Below are 18705 nucleotides of genomic sequence, written 5' to 3'. Positions count from 1 at the left end.
GTGTTTCCGCGGAGTTTACCAACACTGTGATCCTCCATAGCAGCCTTGGTACTCAACACCCAATAGTTTGTGCTACACAAACTGTCACAGCACAGAGATAACACTGCCTGAGATGCTTCGGCTAAGACTCGAGATCACTATATGTTGTAAGCTGCAGAGATTTTACTGTGCACACTAAAGCTTTTCCTTCCTACAGAAACTTAATAGCTCAATTATAGAAAATGATGGCTTGTAATATTTCCCTACCAACTTTCTTCAGTACATACCAAGTTAGTTTGTCATTAGGTTGTTGCATTAAAATGTTTTGTTTTTCCAAACTGCTGTTTGGTGACATGAGGTTTTGAGGTTTGTTTTAAAAAAGATTTATTTATTTATTTATTTATTTAATTTATGTGAATACACTGTAGCTGTACAGAAGGTGTGAGCCATTGTGTGGTTGTTGGAAATTGAATTTTTAGGACCTCTGCTTGCTCCAGTTGGCCCTGCTCACTCAGGTCAACCCTGCTCGCTCAAGCCCAAAGATTTATTTATTATTACACATAAGTACACTGTTGCTGACTTCAGACACACCAGAAGAGGGTGTCAGATCTCATTACAGGTGGTTGTGAGCCACCATGTGATTGCTGGGATTTGAACTCAGGACCTTCGGAAGAGCAGTCAGTGCTCTCTTATCCGCTGAGCCATCTTGCCAGCCAGTTGTTGTTGCTGTTTGTTTTAATTGAATGAATTTTGACTTAGAGTTTCTGCCTTGCGTACTAGATGGAATCTGGCCACACACACGCAGGCAGAGCAAGAGTAAACTAACATAAATGCTACCCACCCATCCACTGGATCTGAATAACAGAAGACACATGAACTCTCTTCATCCAAAAGAAAATATAGAAGCTGAACAACTTTTAATATATGGACAATTATGTTTGGAGGCTCAATTTTAAAACTCATGGCTTTGGAATAAAGTATATATGCTATGGTAAAATATATGATGTGTCTTAAGTATATAATGAGTTTGATGAGAACTATAGAGCCAACACTAACAGATATACACAGAGTTCTCAGAGAAAGTTCCAAGTTCTGCCTTCTCCAAAGACAATCACCCTTGAATGCAACCTACAATACTCTACTGCTGGGACTCTCCTATTTAAAGGCAGCATTTACACAGGCAGTTACAGTTTAAAGTACTTCCTACCAAACCACTAAAGTGATGGCTTTCAGGTTTCTTGACAGGGCCTCAGGTTGTATGTAGCCCAGGCTAGCCTCAAACGTTCAACTCTCCAGCCATTACCCATGGCTGTGCTCATGCCCAGCTTATAGTTATATTTACTCTCAAAGAAAAGCTAACTTCATGGAGTTGGATACTCCAACCAGCCTTGGATGGCACTTCCATCATCTGTCTGGATGGGATTTCATGAGTGGACTGGTAGTTTTTTTTAAAAACAATTATTTGTTTTTATGTGTATGCCCATGTCCTTGAGTTCAGGTATGTGAACCACAGGCATGCAGGAGGCCACAGACCTCAGAAGAGGTATCAGATCCTCAGGAACTGGAGTTATAGGCGATTGTGAGCTACCTGAGGAGGGTGCTGGGAACCAAACCTGGGTCCTCTCACGGGCAGTTGGGAACTCTTCAGCCCCTGGACTAGCCTTTTTTTTGACATGAAAAGTAAAGGACACTTAATACAAAGAGGGCATTAAGAGCAACAAAACAGGAGAGGTAGTAAAACAACTGTCTGAAGTAATGTACAGAGAGAATATGCACTGCTATGCTCAGAACGGTGTCTGATAAACAATGCTGGGTGATTCTGACGTTTTTATTAAGTTCATAAAAGTAGTTTTCATTTATAGGATCAAAATCAAACAAAGGTGTTTCAGCATATAATTGGTACTGGTGAACTGAATCCACACCACAATTCACTGTGGACACATCTCCATTCAATGTCTGCACATTTGCCTGACACTCATGACAAATCAGCTGAAAATGAGCACCCCGCATGTCAGCACCATACATATCTGATATTATTTCAAAAACAATTTTCTTTTGGCCAATTTCTATTTGTTGAAAAATACAGCAAGTGTTTGGTTATTGTGTTTCCACGTTACTGAAATACAGATAAAACTTTAGGGCTTCATCACCTATGGTGTTTCTGATTAACCTCTGACCTTAAAGTGGTGGGTAATGATGTATACTTCTTTTTGTAGATTTATTTCTCTATTATGTGGGTGAGTGTCTCATCTACGTGTGAGTAGGTGCACCATCTATGTGGCCTGATGCTACAGAAGCCAGATGAGGGGACTGGATCCCCTGGAACTGGAGGTACAGATGGCTGTGAGCTGCCAAGTGGGAGGTAGGAATAGAATCCTGGTCCTCTGCAAAGGCATTAAGTGCTCTTAACTGCTGAACAAGCTCTCCAGCCCATCTTTCTGATATGTTAAAAAGTCTTAAAAACTTAATATAATTCTCAAAACATATTGCCACATTGCCATCCATTCATTAAACATGATTATTTTAATACAGGTCAAAAAGTCCAATTAGCGGGGCGTGGTGGCGCATGCCTTTGATCCCAGCACTCGGGAGGCAGAGGCAGGTGGATTTGAGTTTGAGGCCAGCCTGGTCTACAGAGTGAGTTCCAGGACAGCCAGGGCTATACAGAGAAACCCTGTCTCGGGAAAAAAAAATCCAATTCATTAACTAGGACTCTTAATTTCCTGCTAGCTAAGGTTCAGTTTTAAATCTGATTCTATCAAAAGCAGTAGTGAATAATTTCTTTCTTAAGATTAATTCCACAAATTACTGGGTAGCTTTGAAACGATTGCATTGCTTATGAGTGTAAGCCACTGGACGGTCTATCCCACCAGTTCCTTGCATCAGAATCTGGAGCACTCCAACTCTTCTATGGCCCCACAACAGAACTGGTAATGTCTGCACTTTCTTAAGTTCCCAGGTGAAAAGGACATGCAGTTTAGTGTGGGAAACCCTGCCAGTGGCAGCCAGACCCAGAAGTGCCTCATCCTTTAAGGTATACCAGAATCGCTGGCAGAAACTTTAAGCAAAACAAAGAATAGATTCACTTTAAGACTGAGGAAGTTTTCCAGAAGTGTCCAGGAACAGCACTTGAAACAATCACCACCACTGGTCTAAAGTCAGCATGAAAAGAATCGCCAGCCTTCGTCAGCTATCAGGCATTTTATTGTAACATTTTGCAAGGTAATGACATTGTCCTGCAGGTCCTATTGACTTGTGCTCTAGGAGTGACAACAAGTGACTAAGGGTTACAGCCTTTCAAATAGACTCATTATATTCTTGAACAGAAGTCAAGATCAATATCTGTGGGATCACAATTCATTCATTAGGAAGGAGCGGGCTCCTTCAAAGAAAGTTATGCCTTTCTTTAAGCTACAGGTTCTGAGCACTGGTCCTCTTTATCGATCTCTCTATCGCCCCGTATGTGATCAGAGGTAGTAATCCCAGCTTACTAAAAGGGTAATGTGGGCTATAAAAGATGCGCATTCTAATCAGACACCTTTGTAGCTTGTGCTGCTCACACACAATAGGGTCTAGAAACAAGCTTCCTATTAAACACTAAGACGAGAAAGTATACTACTGCACTTTTGATTTCCAACAATGATACTTCATCTTGCCTTACAGAGTAAACTCCTACATACAACAACAGGGAAAAAAGTTCTAGAAAACAGTAAAGGCATCATGCCCTCTCTTCTGTACACTATTTACATATGATGTGAGCAGCAGCAGATTTTGTTCTACTTAAAAACCAGAACAAGGCATGGCGGTGCACACCTTTAATCCCAGCACTTGGGAATAAGAGGCAGGTGGATTGTTAAGTTTGAGGCCAACCTGGTCCCCACAGGTTCTTGAGGACAGCCAGGGCTTTATAGAGAGCCTGCTGTCTCTAGAAAGAAAGGGGGAGTGGGGAGGGAGGGAGGAAGTACAGAAACATTGTTACATTGTAGCATGCACACACACACACACACACACACACACAGAGAGAGAGAGAGAGAAAGAGAAAGAGAGAGAGAGAGAGAGATGCCTTTGAGGATCTGGCAGGTCCACCATTGTTGCACAGCATTAGGAATGGATAGAATCCTGCCCTGAACCCAAAATCTACAGCAGCAGCAACAGGGGAAAACTGAGGAGAAGGGCTGGAAAAATCTGTCTGCCATCAACTCCCAGCCTGCATCTAAGGTCCTGGTGTTTCCAGTGTGCACACACTGCCTATGGTCTTCATAAAAGCTCAGCAGCTCTCTTGCTGGGAGATTCGTGATCAGACAATTGGTATTTCTCTTTAAACAATAAAAAGCAATTGCCAAAAATCAGTGTGGCCATACAGGAAAGGCCTGCCTTCAGGAAAGGAGAAACTGAAACTAAAATCAATTCTCAAGGAGCTCAGACCTTCTGCTCATTTTGAACCCAGACTCTGGAACAGCCAAAGTGTTTTTCATTTTCCAAATGATTTAAGATCAAATAATAATTGTAAAGTTAAGCAAGAGTTGAAAGACACAGCAACCCTGGAAACATTTCAGGACATGCCACGGCATAAGGCACCGGCCACGCCTCGCTCTCTGTGTACAGCAATGGGGATCCAGGAAGCAGGATGGGCCAGGAACCCGAAGGCAGGCTCCTCATGTCCTCTTGGCTGGCTTGGCTGTCAGCTGCTTTTCTCTTTCAAATTCCTTTTCGCGTTGCTGCTCCCTCTCCAGCTCTTCTCTCTGCCGCTTCTGCTGCAGCTTCAGTGCTCTTTTCTGTGGAGAGGGGCGGGGGTACATTTATGGCATAACTTAAAAAAATGTTTGACGAGTTAACCAACACAAATTCATAAATTCCACATTGAATTTTTAATGTATTTGGAGTAATTTAAGGTTCCCTTAATTTAAAACAAAAGAAAAAAACAAATCTTACTCCAAGGTCACATTTAGTGTGACCTGCAAGTCACATGCAGAGACGAGCCCACTAGCCCAGTGACTGGGGAAGGAGCCAGGGGACTTTATTTTCAGAGGGGAACAGTGTGGCATGAGTTCATCTCTTACAGAATATGAAGTATAAGAAGTCTACACAAATCCTGAAGACAGACAAGCTTGTGGCTGGAGAGGATGAGGAGGGTTCCCACTCACTTTCAACTTGGACGTTTTCTCATGGAGCAGCAGCATCTCCTTCCTTATAGTCACCAGCTTGGCGTGATAGTGCTTCGCCTCTGTGAACTTGACAACCACAGCAGACAGGATGAAATGGCAAGAATGCGAGTATGTCAGCACCTAACTAGAGGTCATCCTTTTGAGCTGCAAGTTCAGAGCCTCAATTATGGCCAGATTTTAAATTCTACAATGCAGATTTCATTCAACCATTAGCAGAATTTTGAAAACATCTGATTCAATTCAGTAGACAAAAAATAATCCCACCACCCAGGAGGCAGAGACAGGTAGATCTGTGTGAGTCTAAAGCCAGCTGTATATCAAGTTCCAGGCCAGCCAGGGCTAGACACACATATACACATACACACACAGAAAGAGAGAGAGAGATACTGTCTGTCACTGACTCTCTTTCTCTCAAAAAAGGTTTATTAAACATAAAACAGACATTTATATTAAATAGGTTATAAACAACATTTTACTTCAAAAATATGTCACATAATCTAAAAATTATAAAAGTCACTACTGCCTTTTCAAGAGAACATGCCAGTACATAGGACAGTGGGTGAGTGCTGTCTTCCTGTCAGGGAAACCCAGCCAGTGCCCAGACTCTGAGAGCACAAACTCAGCCATGTATCTTGAGGTCAGAATGACAAGAGTGCCACTAAAGGACAGGCACTGCTTCCCCAGAGTACACATTCTGCATCTCAGCCAGAAGCCAAAAGGGAAGTCTCCTGCTGGGAGAAGCTGAAGAGTGATGGAGGCCTAGAGAGGTGGGAGTCAGAATGGGAAGGGAACCTTACTCTCAGACAACACAGAGAGAAGGACTGAGAGGCGGGCCTGCAGAGAGCAGCTACCTCTCACAGAGCTGCAAGTCAAGTCAGTTCACAGACACTCTATGTGCATCATTCAGGGCCTTTCTGTTTCCATTCCTACATGAAAATTAAAGCCACTCTTGGGTAAAGGGAAGAAATATGTGAACAACTTAGTTCTGCCCTTCCAGGCTGATGCAACAGAATTCTGCTCATTTACTCAACTTTCAGGTGTAGCAAACACCCATCTGATCACATGGTGAAGTCAGGGGGAAGGACAAGGGAGTCCGTGTGGCCATGCTCACTCCTCTGCTGAGAAGGCTGCACTCTACAGCAGGAAGGGAGACAATCAGTCCCCACCTCTCTCTCATGAGACGTCTACTTCTGGGGTGTACAAGTCATGCAGGCAAGCAGTTGCTAATGTCCAGGGAGGGAAAGGAGCAACACAGCCTTGCTTAGGCTAAGTCTGTTTTCTTAAAGACTATCTGTTCTTCTTTTACCAGCTTCTAGTAACTCAACTTCTAACTAACTACTCATCCTCAGGGTGCCCATCTCGTCACAGCACCAGGAACACTGATAATTAAATTAAATACTAACTAAGAGACCACATAATTGGCCCTTCAAAAGGGCCTGCGCTTTCCTTGGTGGTAGAAACAGTGCCTCAATATCCCTTACTTTCCATTTTCCTCTTATGTCATCATTTCAGGAGATCTTCTCCACAATACAAATAAACTGATTTTCCTAATACATGTTCAGCATATGAAAGACAGCAACCACTGGAAATTCTAACAAAGCAATCGGGATTTGTTAAAAAGACAAATTCTACACATAAAAGTTAGAGGATAAGGTCATCAAAATGCAGAAATACAAAGCTTTTCTAATGGGGCGGTGGTGGTGCACGCCTTTAATCCCAGCACTTGGGAGGCAGAGGCAGGCAGATCTCTGAGTTCGAGGCCAGCCTGGTCTACAAAGTGAGTTCCAGGACAGCCAGGGATACGCAGAGAAACCCTGTCTCGAAAAACAAAACAAAAACAAACAAACAAAAACAAAGCTTTTCCAAAATCAAGGCTCATTAAGTTAGATAAGCAAAATCATACTTACCAAAGCATTGATGTCCAACATGGAGTGGCATTCTTTAAATTTTGAAATCTCTTGTTCCAGTGTATCTAGTAACACAACTTGGTTCTGTCTGAAACAAAAGCACACAGCCAAAGCGAATTTTACATTTTCTCAGTATTGGTTCTCTTTACAGAATCACATTCATTTTGGCTACAGGGCAAAGCTGGAAATCTAGCTGGCAATACAGAATAATCTTTCCAATATCATATTTCAAAAATATATTCTGACAACTAAGTATATACTTTATTCTTGACATAACTTCAGACTTTAATAACTAAAATAATCAGATTACTGCAGGGTATTTTACTGTTTTAGCAACATTCTGCATTTTCACACCAAAAGTTCTTTTATAGTATTTTGCTCATGAAACTCAATTTTCTATGCATCCCCAAAAGAAAACTAGAAGCCAAGAATGTCCTGATGTAGACTTGGGGAAGATGCACTACTGAGGGACAGTGCTTCCTCAAGGACCAAAGAGCAGCTCAGTAAGTTGGCACAGGACTGGAAGCACGTGTGGCCTTTCCCTCACACTGTGCGGTCTCAGGCACTCAGGGTGCTTCTCTTGACCTAAATGTTATGTATGCAGGCAGAAGGTCCGAGCTGACAACTCCAACGGTTTAACCTTTAGATTCAAATCCTATGGAAGGAGAGAAGCTAACTTCCTCCCAGTTCCTCCCAGAGCAATATGATCACAGGGCTACATGACAGGAGAGAATCCCCTAAATGAACATTTTAAAGGAAAATATAACGTGATTTGTTGCAAAATAGAGAGCTGTGATGAAAAATGAATTAGCAATAAGAACGAAGGCCAATCACACGTCCATCATCAGCCCTGGGTCTGCAGACCAACAGGTCCCTCACTCGTCTGTCCCTTCGTGTCAGACTGGGGATCACAGAAGAGGAAGTACATCTCGGAGAACAAAATACCCAGCAACTTGCCAAATACAAGACAGCAAAGCCCAGGGGGTCACAATTGGAAAACAGAGGCAGGGGCGGGGTGGAGAAGGGACATAGGGAATAAACATGAAAACAACAGCTTCAGAATCAGTAAACTGAAAACCCCCCAGCCAGATCAAACAAGAAAAAAGGGAACAAATGACAAGAATTGTTCATCTAGAGTCAGTCATCACTGCTGATATGACTGTATTATAAGGACATAAAACTCCAGCTACTCTGAACACTTCAGAGGGAACAGACCAATTCATTCAAGCACACGAGTAATCCAAAGTCACACAAGGACCACTCACTCTCAAAATCTACTACAGAGATACTAGACTCTCTAGGAAGATTACTGCACTTTTGACACTTAGGCTACAGGTGACTCCATGATTCCCATTTACAGGACCCAGACATGTTCGATGACTCAATGTTCCAGGAGACAACACTTTCATACTCCATGAGATTACCAGGTGACATCTGACTACACAGAAGGAACCAACAAGCTGCTGGCTTTCTGTTGGCTTACGTGAGTTCCTGGAGTGCTCGCTTGGACCTCTGCAGATCTGGTAAGTAGTGGGACAGCAGGCCTCCCACCAAGTGCTCTACAGCTCTATCGTCCACAGGGAAGTCCTCTATCAGTCCTTCATCTGGAGACGTGTCGCTTAAGCCTGTGCTCAAGAGACACACAAAGTTAGGAAGGGCTGTGCTGCTGCATGGTAAGAAGGCTGAGGGAGGAGGGAAGAAGTCCACGCAAGCTAAGAGCCCAAACTCTCTCCTAACTATACAGTCGCTTCTTTAAATGTGTACCTTCTAAGCTTTCGCTAAAACATGGGGAAAAAGAAAAAAAAGAGAAAGAACAAAAAGTGTTTCTGTGTTGTTTTGAGTATTTCTTATTTTGAGGTGAGGTTTCCCAGTATAGCCCATGCTGGCCTAGCACTCTCAGTCTCCTGAGGCATGTATTACCACATCTGGGAAAAAGGTATTTTCAAGCTGTAAGTATATAACAAAGTCTAGGAAAATGTACATTAGTATACTCAAATTTTACATGTTCATGTATTTTATTAAATGAGTCAGGCTGAAGGATGAGTTTACAGCTACTGAATTAAGGAATTCTTAACACATCAATGCTTTTAAAAATAGGCATAAATAACATAGACAGAGGCTGGTGAAGCAACTCAGTGGGTAAACGTCCTTCCTATGTAAGCCTGGCCTTCTGACATCTATCCCTGAACCCACAGGACAGAAGAGACTCCTGAAAACTGTTCTCTGAGTTTCACAGGAATACAATGATATGTTCTCTTTACCACCCCCCCCACACACACACACAAATAAAATAAAACCTTACAGGGAGGACTGGAGAGATGGCTTAACCATTAAAAGCTAAGCTCAAAACCAACCAAGAAAATAAAAATTGTTAAAGAAATTATATAAACAAAGATGCAATGCCTTAAAACACAGTTTTAAACTCAAAAGAAAGGCTTTTTGCTTAATATATTTACATGTAAAGGGGCTTGTTTTGTCATTTATTAATTAAGATACAGTACTTTCTGTGAACCAGGGCTAAAGCTAGGAAGGTCAGCTGGGAGGTGGGGCCGCAGGCCTAGGCCCATTAACACAAGTTCAGTGGTGTGCTGACACAATTCAAAGTGGGGGCAAACATTCCATACCCTAATCTGCTATAGGGAATAGTGTGCTGACTGTGCCATGGCCAGTCTCAACCTGCTGCCAGGAATGACACTGCATCCTTTTCCAGGCACCCCAACATCTAAGGTAAACACCCACCAATTACTGTTCCCAGAAAAATAATACACGGTTTCTAAGTGGGGTCAGCGAATGGTTACAAGGTTTTTACAAACATTAATTCTGAATGAGCTAAAGGTAAAGTATTCACTAAAACTGTACCCAGAAAGCATTCCATAGTTAATGTTAACTTTGAAACACCTGTTGTCAATTATAGTCTAGTAAGAATCAGGGAACATCAAATTAAGACTGGACTGGAGAGACAGCTCAGTGGTTAGACACACTGGATGCTCTTACCTCTGTAACAATTTTAACTTTAACCCTGAAAACACAAACAAATTGGAATTCTCAAAGTTGCAAGACAACTCAAATGGGCAAGGGCTAAATAGAAACTGAAACTCTCCACAAGCCAAAAATGAAATAGGATCCAGGAAGACCTGGGAACTACTAATGTGCCTTTGGACGCGGAACGAAAAGCTTACATTTGACAAATAATTCCACTGCTTAAGTTGTGTCTACAATAATAGTACAACAAGCACCAACTTCAAACATGGACAATATATAATAGATGAACAGAAAGAAACACCAGACTAAAGCTATTACAACTTTAAGATGGAACAACAAATTTGCCTACCTACACACACACTTTAACTCATAGGCCTCCCTTTCCCATTCTAATTATTAGCAATTATTGGATAGGTATTAGTTATTAAGTTCCAGGCACTTCACTGTGGAAGACTCTAGAACAGAGCTTTCGGCCATGTGGTGGCAACCCCTTTAACAGGGGTCACCTAAGTCCATCAAAACACAGATATTTACATTATGATCCATAACAGTAGCAAAATTACATTTATGAAGCAGTCAAAAAATATTAAAGGGTCGCAGCATTAGACGATTGAGAAGCACAGTTCTAAAAGAAAAACCAGGTCTTTACCATATACATACAATATATGTGCACTGAACACCTACTGTCTGCTAATTTCTTAGTCACAACAATAAATAAGGTAAACTCTCCTCCCTGAGTACACAATACAGGGGAGTATACAAAGCCATTACAAAAACTGTCGTGGAATCTAACAGTCTGAGGTGATTTCTAAGGAAGACGGGCTGTTGAAGATGCTGAATGCCCACCTCATCCTCCCACCCCATCTTCTCTTCTCTTTGCTAATCACTATAAAAATGTAAACCCATGGGAAAAGGCACTCCTTAAAAAGCCTAACTCCAATGGAGTCAGTCTGCAGTTTTCTCACGTAATCGGCCAGAAACTGCCTTTACCCAGCCATGCACATCAGCTTTTCATCACGCTGTTCTGAAGGTCTTCCATTCATTTGTCTGTTTTAAGACAAAGTCTATCACAGGTATCTTTCTTCAGCAATGTATATGGATCTACATAGTTCATCAACACTGCTGTGGTCTTCCTAATCCTTGCACGCTCCTATTTCTATGGGAGACATTCTTAGAAAACAGTGTGGAACAGAACATGTGACCATCTTTGAAACTGCAAAAACCCTCTAAAAAATGGCCCCAACTTAGACTGCAGCCACCACTTTCATATGGATACAAATCTGAAAGGAGCCGAGGGGGTGCAACATTGTTAAACAGAATGAGAAACTGCAAGGATGAACAGCAAGGCCATGCACAGAAAGCAACAGTGAGCTATTAATATATGCCGTGAGTCAGCCTGTGAGGGTCCCTGAGTGCCAATTCTATGGAAAATTCAGTAAGTGGCAAGAAGCCATTTTAGGATTCTAAGGATTCATGCCTGGAGCTTGTGTTGGGGCAGTAAAGTTACAACAATGGACACACCATGCTGTGAGAATGAGAGACTAGCGGTGGTAGCTTTACACTGCTGAGGGGAGATAGATGCTAATGCCCTGCGGAATCCTCTACATGAAACAGAGGGAACTGAATCCAAGAGTGCAAATTCAGTTTCATGGGAGAGTAAGCTCACACCATTATCAAGAAGATCAGACAGCTGAGGCTAGGGATCTAGCTCTGTAGTAGAGCACTTGTTTAACATGAAATAAGTCCTGAGTTGAACCTGCAGCTAGCACCTATCCCTATCTCTGCCCTACTCTCTGACATCTGCTTTTATTTATATGCATACCACCCATTCGTTATGTGCAGAAAGAGAGAAAGAGGGGGAGAAGGGAGGGGAAGGGAGAAAGAGAGAGGCCCAGGTTCCAAGTAGGTACTACAGAGTATTACTAATGTGACTGAACAAGTCATGAAAGGGATATGTCATTAAAGAAAAGCACTGCCAGGAAATGCTGGGTTATTTGTAGCTTCCTATTTCTGAAACGCAGAGATTATTTTTAGAAGCTCCATCTAGCTTCTCTCATATGAACCAATGCTCACAGAAAATGATTTGAGTGGTGTTTTCAATCTCACAAAAACGATGGTATAAACAGTGCCCATCTGCCTATATAGCAAATTAACTGCTTCGTCCAACGGACGCCTTCGGGCATCAATGCTTAAATTTCTTCTGGAAATGTGCGGACGGCTGCTGGAGTCTCGGATGAAGTAATGTCACCTAGGAGGTCAGAGTATTTCATGAGTAGACACTATTGTACAGTTTCCTAAAAATCTACCTTCTCTCTGGCAGACTGATCGCCAACCACTAACCCTGTGACAAACAGTTGAAAAGCAACACAAACGCAAACCTTTAACACAAACCGCACCCAACAGTGCGTTTCCTCGCGGGACCAGGGTTGCCTGGCCAGGATGCTCTAGGCAGGAGGGTCGCCTGCGCTGGAGTCCCACCCACTCGAACCCGGCCCCTGTGGGCAGTCGCCCCGCAAAACAGCCGTACCCGGCGTGGGCTCGCCGGCCTCCAGGCTGTCGGAAGGCCCCGTAAGGACCCCGTCTGGAGGCGGTGGCTCAGGAACACTCATATCCCCGCACTGGGCGCTGCGTGAGGCGAGTGCTGTGGAGAAGTCACAGGCAAAGAAACCTAACGCGTTCCAGAGTCCATCCGGACGAAAGCCGCCGAGGCACACGGAAGTGACGAAAGCGGAAAACCTCGCTTTCCGACGCAGAACGTTACTGCAAGTCCGGAACGCCCGCCCCCCCCCGCCCCCCCCGTGTCAGCGCCCTAGGCGCAGCCGTGCGCGTGCGGGTTCGGTTTCACAGAGGGTGGCCGGCGGAACCCGGAAGAGAGGTTAGAGGACCGGATGTCGCCATAACCGTGTGAATGTCCCCAGTGTTGTGTCCAGTTTATAACTCGGGCCGCTAAGTGAGTCAATACGAACTCTGAGCTTGAGCGTTGCTGAGGATCTCTTCCAGTGCTTGGAAATGACGTAAAGGCTTTCTTGGAGCATCATTTGGACAAATTAAGTCAAATTACCAAAAGCACATGCTGGGCTCCTGTAAGATGATATCATGAGTTCTAAAGGAAAGTATGTAGACTTGGACAGACTCAGCTCCACAGCAAATGTAAGGATTCTCGACCCTTTTGTAAACTCTGACCTCTAGTAGCATCTCTAGTTGCTCCTCAGGTTACCTGTTCAGTTTTCCATATTGTAGCCAAAGCTATCTCAAAAAAAAAAAAAAAAACTAATATAAATAAACAAATAATGCCATGCCCCTGGAATGCACTGGCTCCCTATTGTCACCATCTTATGTTCAGTTTCACTTTAGCCACTTTTCAAGGGTAACTTCTCAACTCTCCACGGTAGAATGTCCACAGACTAATCCTTGAGACTTCTAAATATATTAGAGGGCATGGCAACGAATAAAAGCTACTAGTTAACATAACCTTAAAATAGGAAGGGTACTCCAAGGACCCAAGGTAACAGTCTGTAAAACTGATGGGGTGGGGCTGTCTGAAAAAAGATTTGATTACAAAGGATGATTAAACAAACACTGATGGGTTTGAAGACAGAGGAAGGGAGTCATTATTCTGGATGGTGGGTGACCTCCAGAAAAATTGGTAACCAATTCCTCCCCTAAAGCTTTTGTAATGGAACTCAACCCTGTGAGGTTGCTGAACTATAGAATGTGTAATAATTAGTGTTGTCATACAAATAGGAAAACAATTTATTACTCTTCAAACATCTTGTGCAATCTGGGCATTGTACGCTGTCCATTGTGCTTGTTCCTGTTTCAAACTAGAGTATCTTTTTCAAAGGCCTATTCATCTTTTAAGTGCTCTAGGATAATATCTTTTTTATTGTTTTGTTTCACAAGGTGAGGTGTCCTGTAGCCTAATCTGGCCTTAGACTCAATATGTAATTAGGGATGGCCTTGAATTCTTGGTCCTCCAGCAGACACGAGCCAGCACACTCAAACACACCTTTACTGTGGACACCATTCATTATCTCATTATTTCCTCCCTTTCATTCAGCAGTCACAGTGAAGACATTTCACAACAACAAACATCCTCCTGCCATTTAGCACTGAGCTCCTCCTTGCATTCATTATTTTATGTTTTCTTCTTTTGAATTAAAAATGACAAATAGAAACTCTTATGCATAGAGTACCAAAATAATTCTCGATAAATTTGCTAATTGGTGAACTATTGATGCCCTAGCCCTAATTCCAAACTGTATATTCCAAAGTCTGAGTTATACAACATGGTAAACATGATGAAACACCTGGCACCCTTGCTTGGTTATAAGTTTCATGTACTAATGGTGTTGTGGTGCCCTTTGGAATAGAGCCATATCCTATGAGTTTTCATTGGCTCCTTCTATCTCTTGGCCAGTACTAAGTACATTTCATTAAATTTTAAATACTGGTTATTTAAATTTAATGGATGAAATAAACTGTTATGTCCTACCTTGTCTTTATGATTTGTTTTGCTATAAGGAGAATTCTTGTTAGGAATTTTATTATTTTTAACATTTTAACTTACTGTAACAAAATCACCTAAATAAACAAGGAGTTTGTACCACATTCATCTTGCTTTTCTCTCTGATCTTTTCCTTCTTTTTCTCTTACAGCTTGCAATTCAATGTGCCACTTGTTTGTTAAGGACCCTCTGTATATGACACAGAGCTCAAAGCAACTTCTAAAACTTGATTGCAAAGAACACAACAGTTTATTGTGTCATGTTATGTCTTTTGAAGGGTCTTTAGTTTTCCCATTTTCTTTTACGTATCAAAGTTATACACTCCAAATACTTTAATGTAATACCTTTTAAGATTGAACTAGACACCTTAGTTATGCTAAAAATAGAGTTCTAGTTCCTATCCACCAGAAACATTGCTAGGCACCAAATGTTATAGTTTGTGTTAGAGTTTGTTCTTGAGGTTACATATTATGCATTGAAAAATGTATAACATTGTATTGTCCAGACAATGATCTACAATAGCCAAAGTTTGAGTTTTGAGTGAATGTTTATTAAATATACAGGAAGCCAAAGTAAAAGAATAAACAGCAGAAGGGTGGGTGGGGTGTGTGGATGATGGTGATAGATACACACATGGCACAAACATCCTCAGATTAGCAGCTCAACACTCTCAGCAGAGGTTGACTGTGGATGCCCCATTATGGTATCCAGCTGAGGTTCCCCACTGAGAGTCCCAGGCATAGGAGAGTGTCCCAACACTCTCCTTAGGTAAAGCTGAGCTCCCCAGGTAGAAGAAAAAAATACCCACAGATAGAGGTAACATCATCAAAGTGGGAGCTCCAGCAGAAACCAACTGGGGAAGTAGAGGCAGTCAGCTGAAGTTCCCGACCCATTGCTTTCTTTCTGTGGAGCAGGGTCACATGGCTGAATATCTGGTTTCTCTTTCATACTTGCAAGTACTTTATATCATGGGTTAACCAATAGTAACCTCTGTTGGAAATGGATTATCTTCTCAATGTTCTCAGGACATGGTGTTTTTACTCTTGGGCTATTTGCCCTTCCTGTCACTGAGTTAGAGAGGTCAGCCTATACCCAGACAAGGGGCCTTCAAGAGACACATGCTTGGTTCTGGAATGTGGGGAGGCTGGCTGTCGGAGCATAATCTTTGCTTCCAGAGACAGTTTCTTGGTGAGCTCAGACAGCACATGACAGTTACTAGTTTAATAAGCACTGCACCATCATACTACGATAATAATTCATGCCCTGCCTCGAATGCTGTTGGGATTCTTATCATCCCCGCTGCCCTTGGTGCTCGTCAAGAGTAGTAGTTGATTCGAAATGTCAACTTGCTTGGATTCAGAAGCTCCTAGATTACTTACGCACACCTCTGGGTGCGCACGTGAGAGTATTTCCAGACCAACTTCACAAGAAAGTGATAGACGATGCTCCCTGAATGCAGGCAGTACCCTCCCATGAGCCAGGAGCCAAGATAAGCTACTAGGAGCCCAGGAAGAAGTCTGGCAGCAGGATACTCTGTATCCCTCTCACTGCAGGTGTGTGAACCGCTTTGCTCACCATGACCTCCCTGCTGTGACAGATCAAAATTTCTAAACCCATCAAGGACCAGGGCAGACCAACGCCTTTGAAAATGTGAGCCCAAGTAAACCACCCTCCTTTACATGACTTTTCTCAGTTATATTTCACATCAATGAAGAGCTAATGAATGCATCTAGCAAACACTGGTAGCTTTATTTATATAACCTATTTAGAGTGATTGTTTCTATATGCGTTTGTATTTAAGTTTCCATCAAGTCTTTTCATGATAACTCATCTTTTACTGCTGGTTTATTTAATATACAATGAATATGCATATTTATGTATAACATACATATATTATGTATACATATATGTATAATATAAATATGATATGCACACTACATATATATTATACATATATGTATATGTGTGTATATGTATATATGTGTATATGTAAATTTGAGTATATGTGTATGTTTATATGTATGTATGTGTGTGTATATATGTTATACATAGGTATATATGTGTGTGTATGTATATATATATATATGCCCACTGAAGAACAAAGATCTTGTTGCTTCCAAGTTCTGATAATGATGAAAGAATATGGTATTAACACACGTGCAGGTTTTCATGTGGACATGTGTTTTCTAATTCAGTGCATAAATTTGAAGGAGTGGGATTTCTGGGTCGTAGGATAAGATGTGCTTTTACTAAAAAATGACAAGGTCTCTTCTAAGATGATGTTGCGTCTTGCATCCTTAGCAGTGGTAAAGATCCTTGTTGCTTTTACAGACTTATTTACCTTTTAGCATATGTATAGAGGTGTTTTGCTTGTATTTGTGCCTGAGCACCCTGTGCATACAGTGGCACAGAGACAAGACGAGGGAATCAGATCCCCTAGAACTGGAGGTAGAAGGTTGTGAGCTGCCAGGTGGGTGCTGGGAATAAAATATGGGTCCTCTGTAACAGCAGCCAGTGCTGGTAACCATTGAGCAATCTCTCCAGCCCCAAGATCTCTGTGTCCATTACAGTGGATGTGTAAATATGGTACGTTGTTTTACTTTGTAACTATCTGATGTGGAATATTGTTTCATATGCTTATTTGCTATCAATCTGTGCATTTTGATGAAGTATCAATTTATATTTTCCTATTTTAATCAGGTTTTATTCTTATTATTTATGTGTGCTTTTAAATATTTGTTTATTGTATATATTTGAGTACAATGTCGCTGTCTTCGGATACAGAAGAAGAGGGCATCAGATCCCATTGTAGATAGTGTGAGCCACCGCGTGGTTGCTGGTAATTGAACTCAGGACCTCTGGAAGAGCAGCAGTCAGTGCTCTTAACTGCTGAGCCATCTCTCCAGGCCTTTTTGATGTTTTTATTTTTTAAGAATACTTTCTATATTCTATGATAGTCCTTTATGAGACATGTGTTTTCAACTACTTTTTACTCATTCCCTTTCCCATTCCCTTTACAGAACGTTTGAAGGAAAATTTCAAGAGTGCCTATAATTGTACCTTCCTGAAAAGAGAAGGTTCTGAAATCTCCCACAAAACACCTGATAAGTTTGGGCATTATATTTAGGGAAAACATTTTGAAGTATGCAGCAGTGGAAACAACAAAGGACTTAATGTCAAAAGACCTGCTTCAAGCCTGGTTGAAATAATCTTGCTTATACACTTGGGGACGCTTATGGAAGTGTTGGGGAGGCTCGAGGACCCCAAAGGGGATAGGAACTCCACAGGAAGATCAACGGAGCCAACTAACCTGGAGCCCTGGGAGCTCTTAGAGACTGATCCACCAACCAAAGAGCATACACGGACTGCAACAAGGCCCCAGGCATGCAGCTCAGTCTCCATAAAAGAGCACGCTGAGCCATATTTAAAAAAAAAAAAAAAGAGCACAGAATGTACAGTGTCTAAAGCTACATTCAAACCTTGGAAGCTTAGTTCTCCCTTTTTAGCATAAATTTTCATTTTGTTTTGTTTTGTTTTGTTTTGTTCGAGACAGGGTTTCTCTGTGTAACCCTGGCTGTCCTGTAACTCACTTTGTAGATCAGGCTGGCCTCGAACTCAGAAATCCGCCTGCCTCTGCCTCCTGAGTGCTGGGATTAAAGGCGTGCGCCACCACCACCCGGATAAACTTTCATTTTTAATGGGTATAAATAATTTATGTTAGAATTATTTGTTCTCCAAACCCTCTTGATTGATTCTTGGGCTTAACAATGTTTCCCTTTTTGTTCCAGATGGTGTGTGTGTGTGTTTCTTTCCATATTAGTGTCTATCTTAGTTAAACTTAACTTGTCGAAAACAGTAAATAAAATCTTAATGAGATATGGGTAGAAAAAAAAAAGAGCACGCTGTACTTGAAGCTGCACTTGAAATGGCAGATGTTGAAACTCTTACATTTAATGTAAGCGTACAAGCTCAGGAGCTCCATTCAGCTTTACTAAAGACTCTCTGAAGATGGAGGAGAAGGGGGAGGGAAGAGAGAAGAAAAGTAGGGAGGGAGGAGTAGGAGGAGGGGAGGAGAAGAGGGAGCAAGGGGAGACAAGAAGGCGGGAGAAGAGAAGGAGATATATGAGGAAGGGGAAGAACTAAATGAGCAAACCATGAGTTAATG

General features: G+C 42.0%; 1 protein-coding gene and 1 long non-coding RNA gene across 2 annotated transcripts; one reads left to right on the top strand and one right to left on the bottom strand.

The window, feature by feature from the left end:
• Positions 1-1777: 1777 nt before the first annotated feature.
• On the bottom strand, positions 1778-12760 carry Bloc1s6 (biogenesis of lysosomal organelles complex-1, subunit 6, pallidin). The gene is made up of 5 exons (NM_019788.3): positions 12561-12760; positions 8535-8676; positions 7052-7139; positions 5124-5210; positions 1778-4754 (listed from the first exon to the last, which is right to left on the bottom strand). The coding sequence occupies exons 1-5, from the start codon at positions 12640-12642 to the stop codon at positions 4635-4637; spliced, it is 519 nt and encodes a 172-aa protein (NP_062762.1). The 5' UTR covers positions 12643-12760; the 3' UTR covers positions 1778-4634.
• A 142-nt stretch (positions 12761-12902) lies between these two features.
• Positions 12903-18327, top strand: Bloc1s6os (biogenesis of lysosomal organelles complex-1, subunit 6, pallidin, opposite strand). The gene is made up of 2 exons (NR_156706.1): positions 12903-13183; positions 17561-18327. It is a non-coding gene; the product is annotated as a biogenesis of lysosomal organelles complex-1, subunit 6, pallidin, opposite strand (long non-coding RNA).
• The last annotated feature ends 378 nt before the right edge of the window (positions 18328-18705 follow it).

This window comes from Mus musculus, chromosome 2 (assembly GCF_000001635.26).
Source record: "Mus musculus strain C57BL/6J chromosome 2, GRCm38.p6 C57BL/6J".
Taxonomy (NCBI): Eukaryota; Metazoa; Chordata; class Mammalia; order Rodentia; family Muridae; genus Mus; species Mus musculus.
The sequence above is the reverse complement of the archived record's forward strand: the minus strand, read 5'-3'. Positions and strand labels throughout refer to the sequence as shown.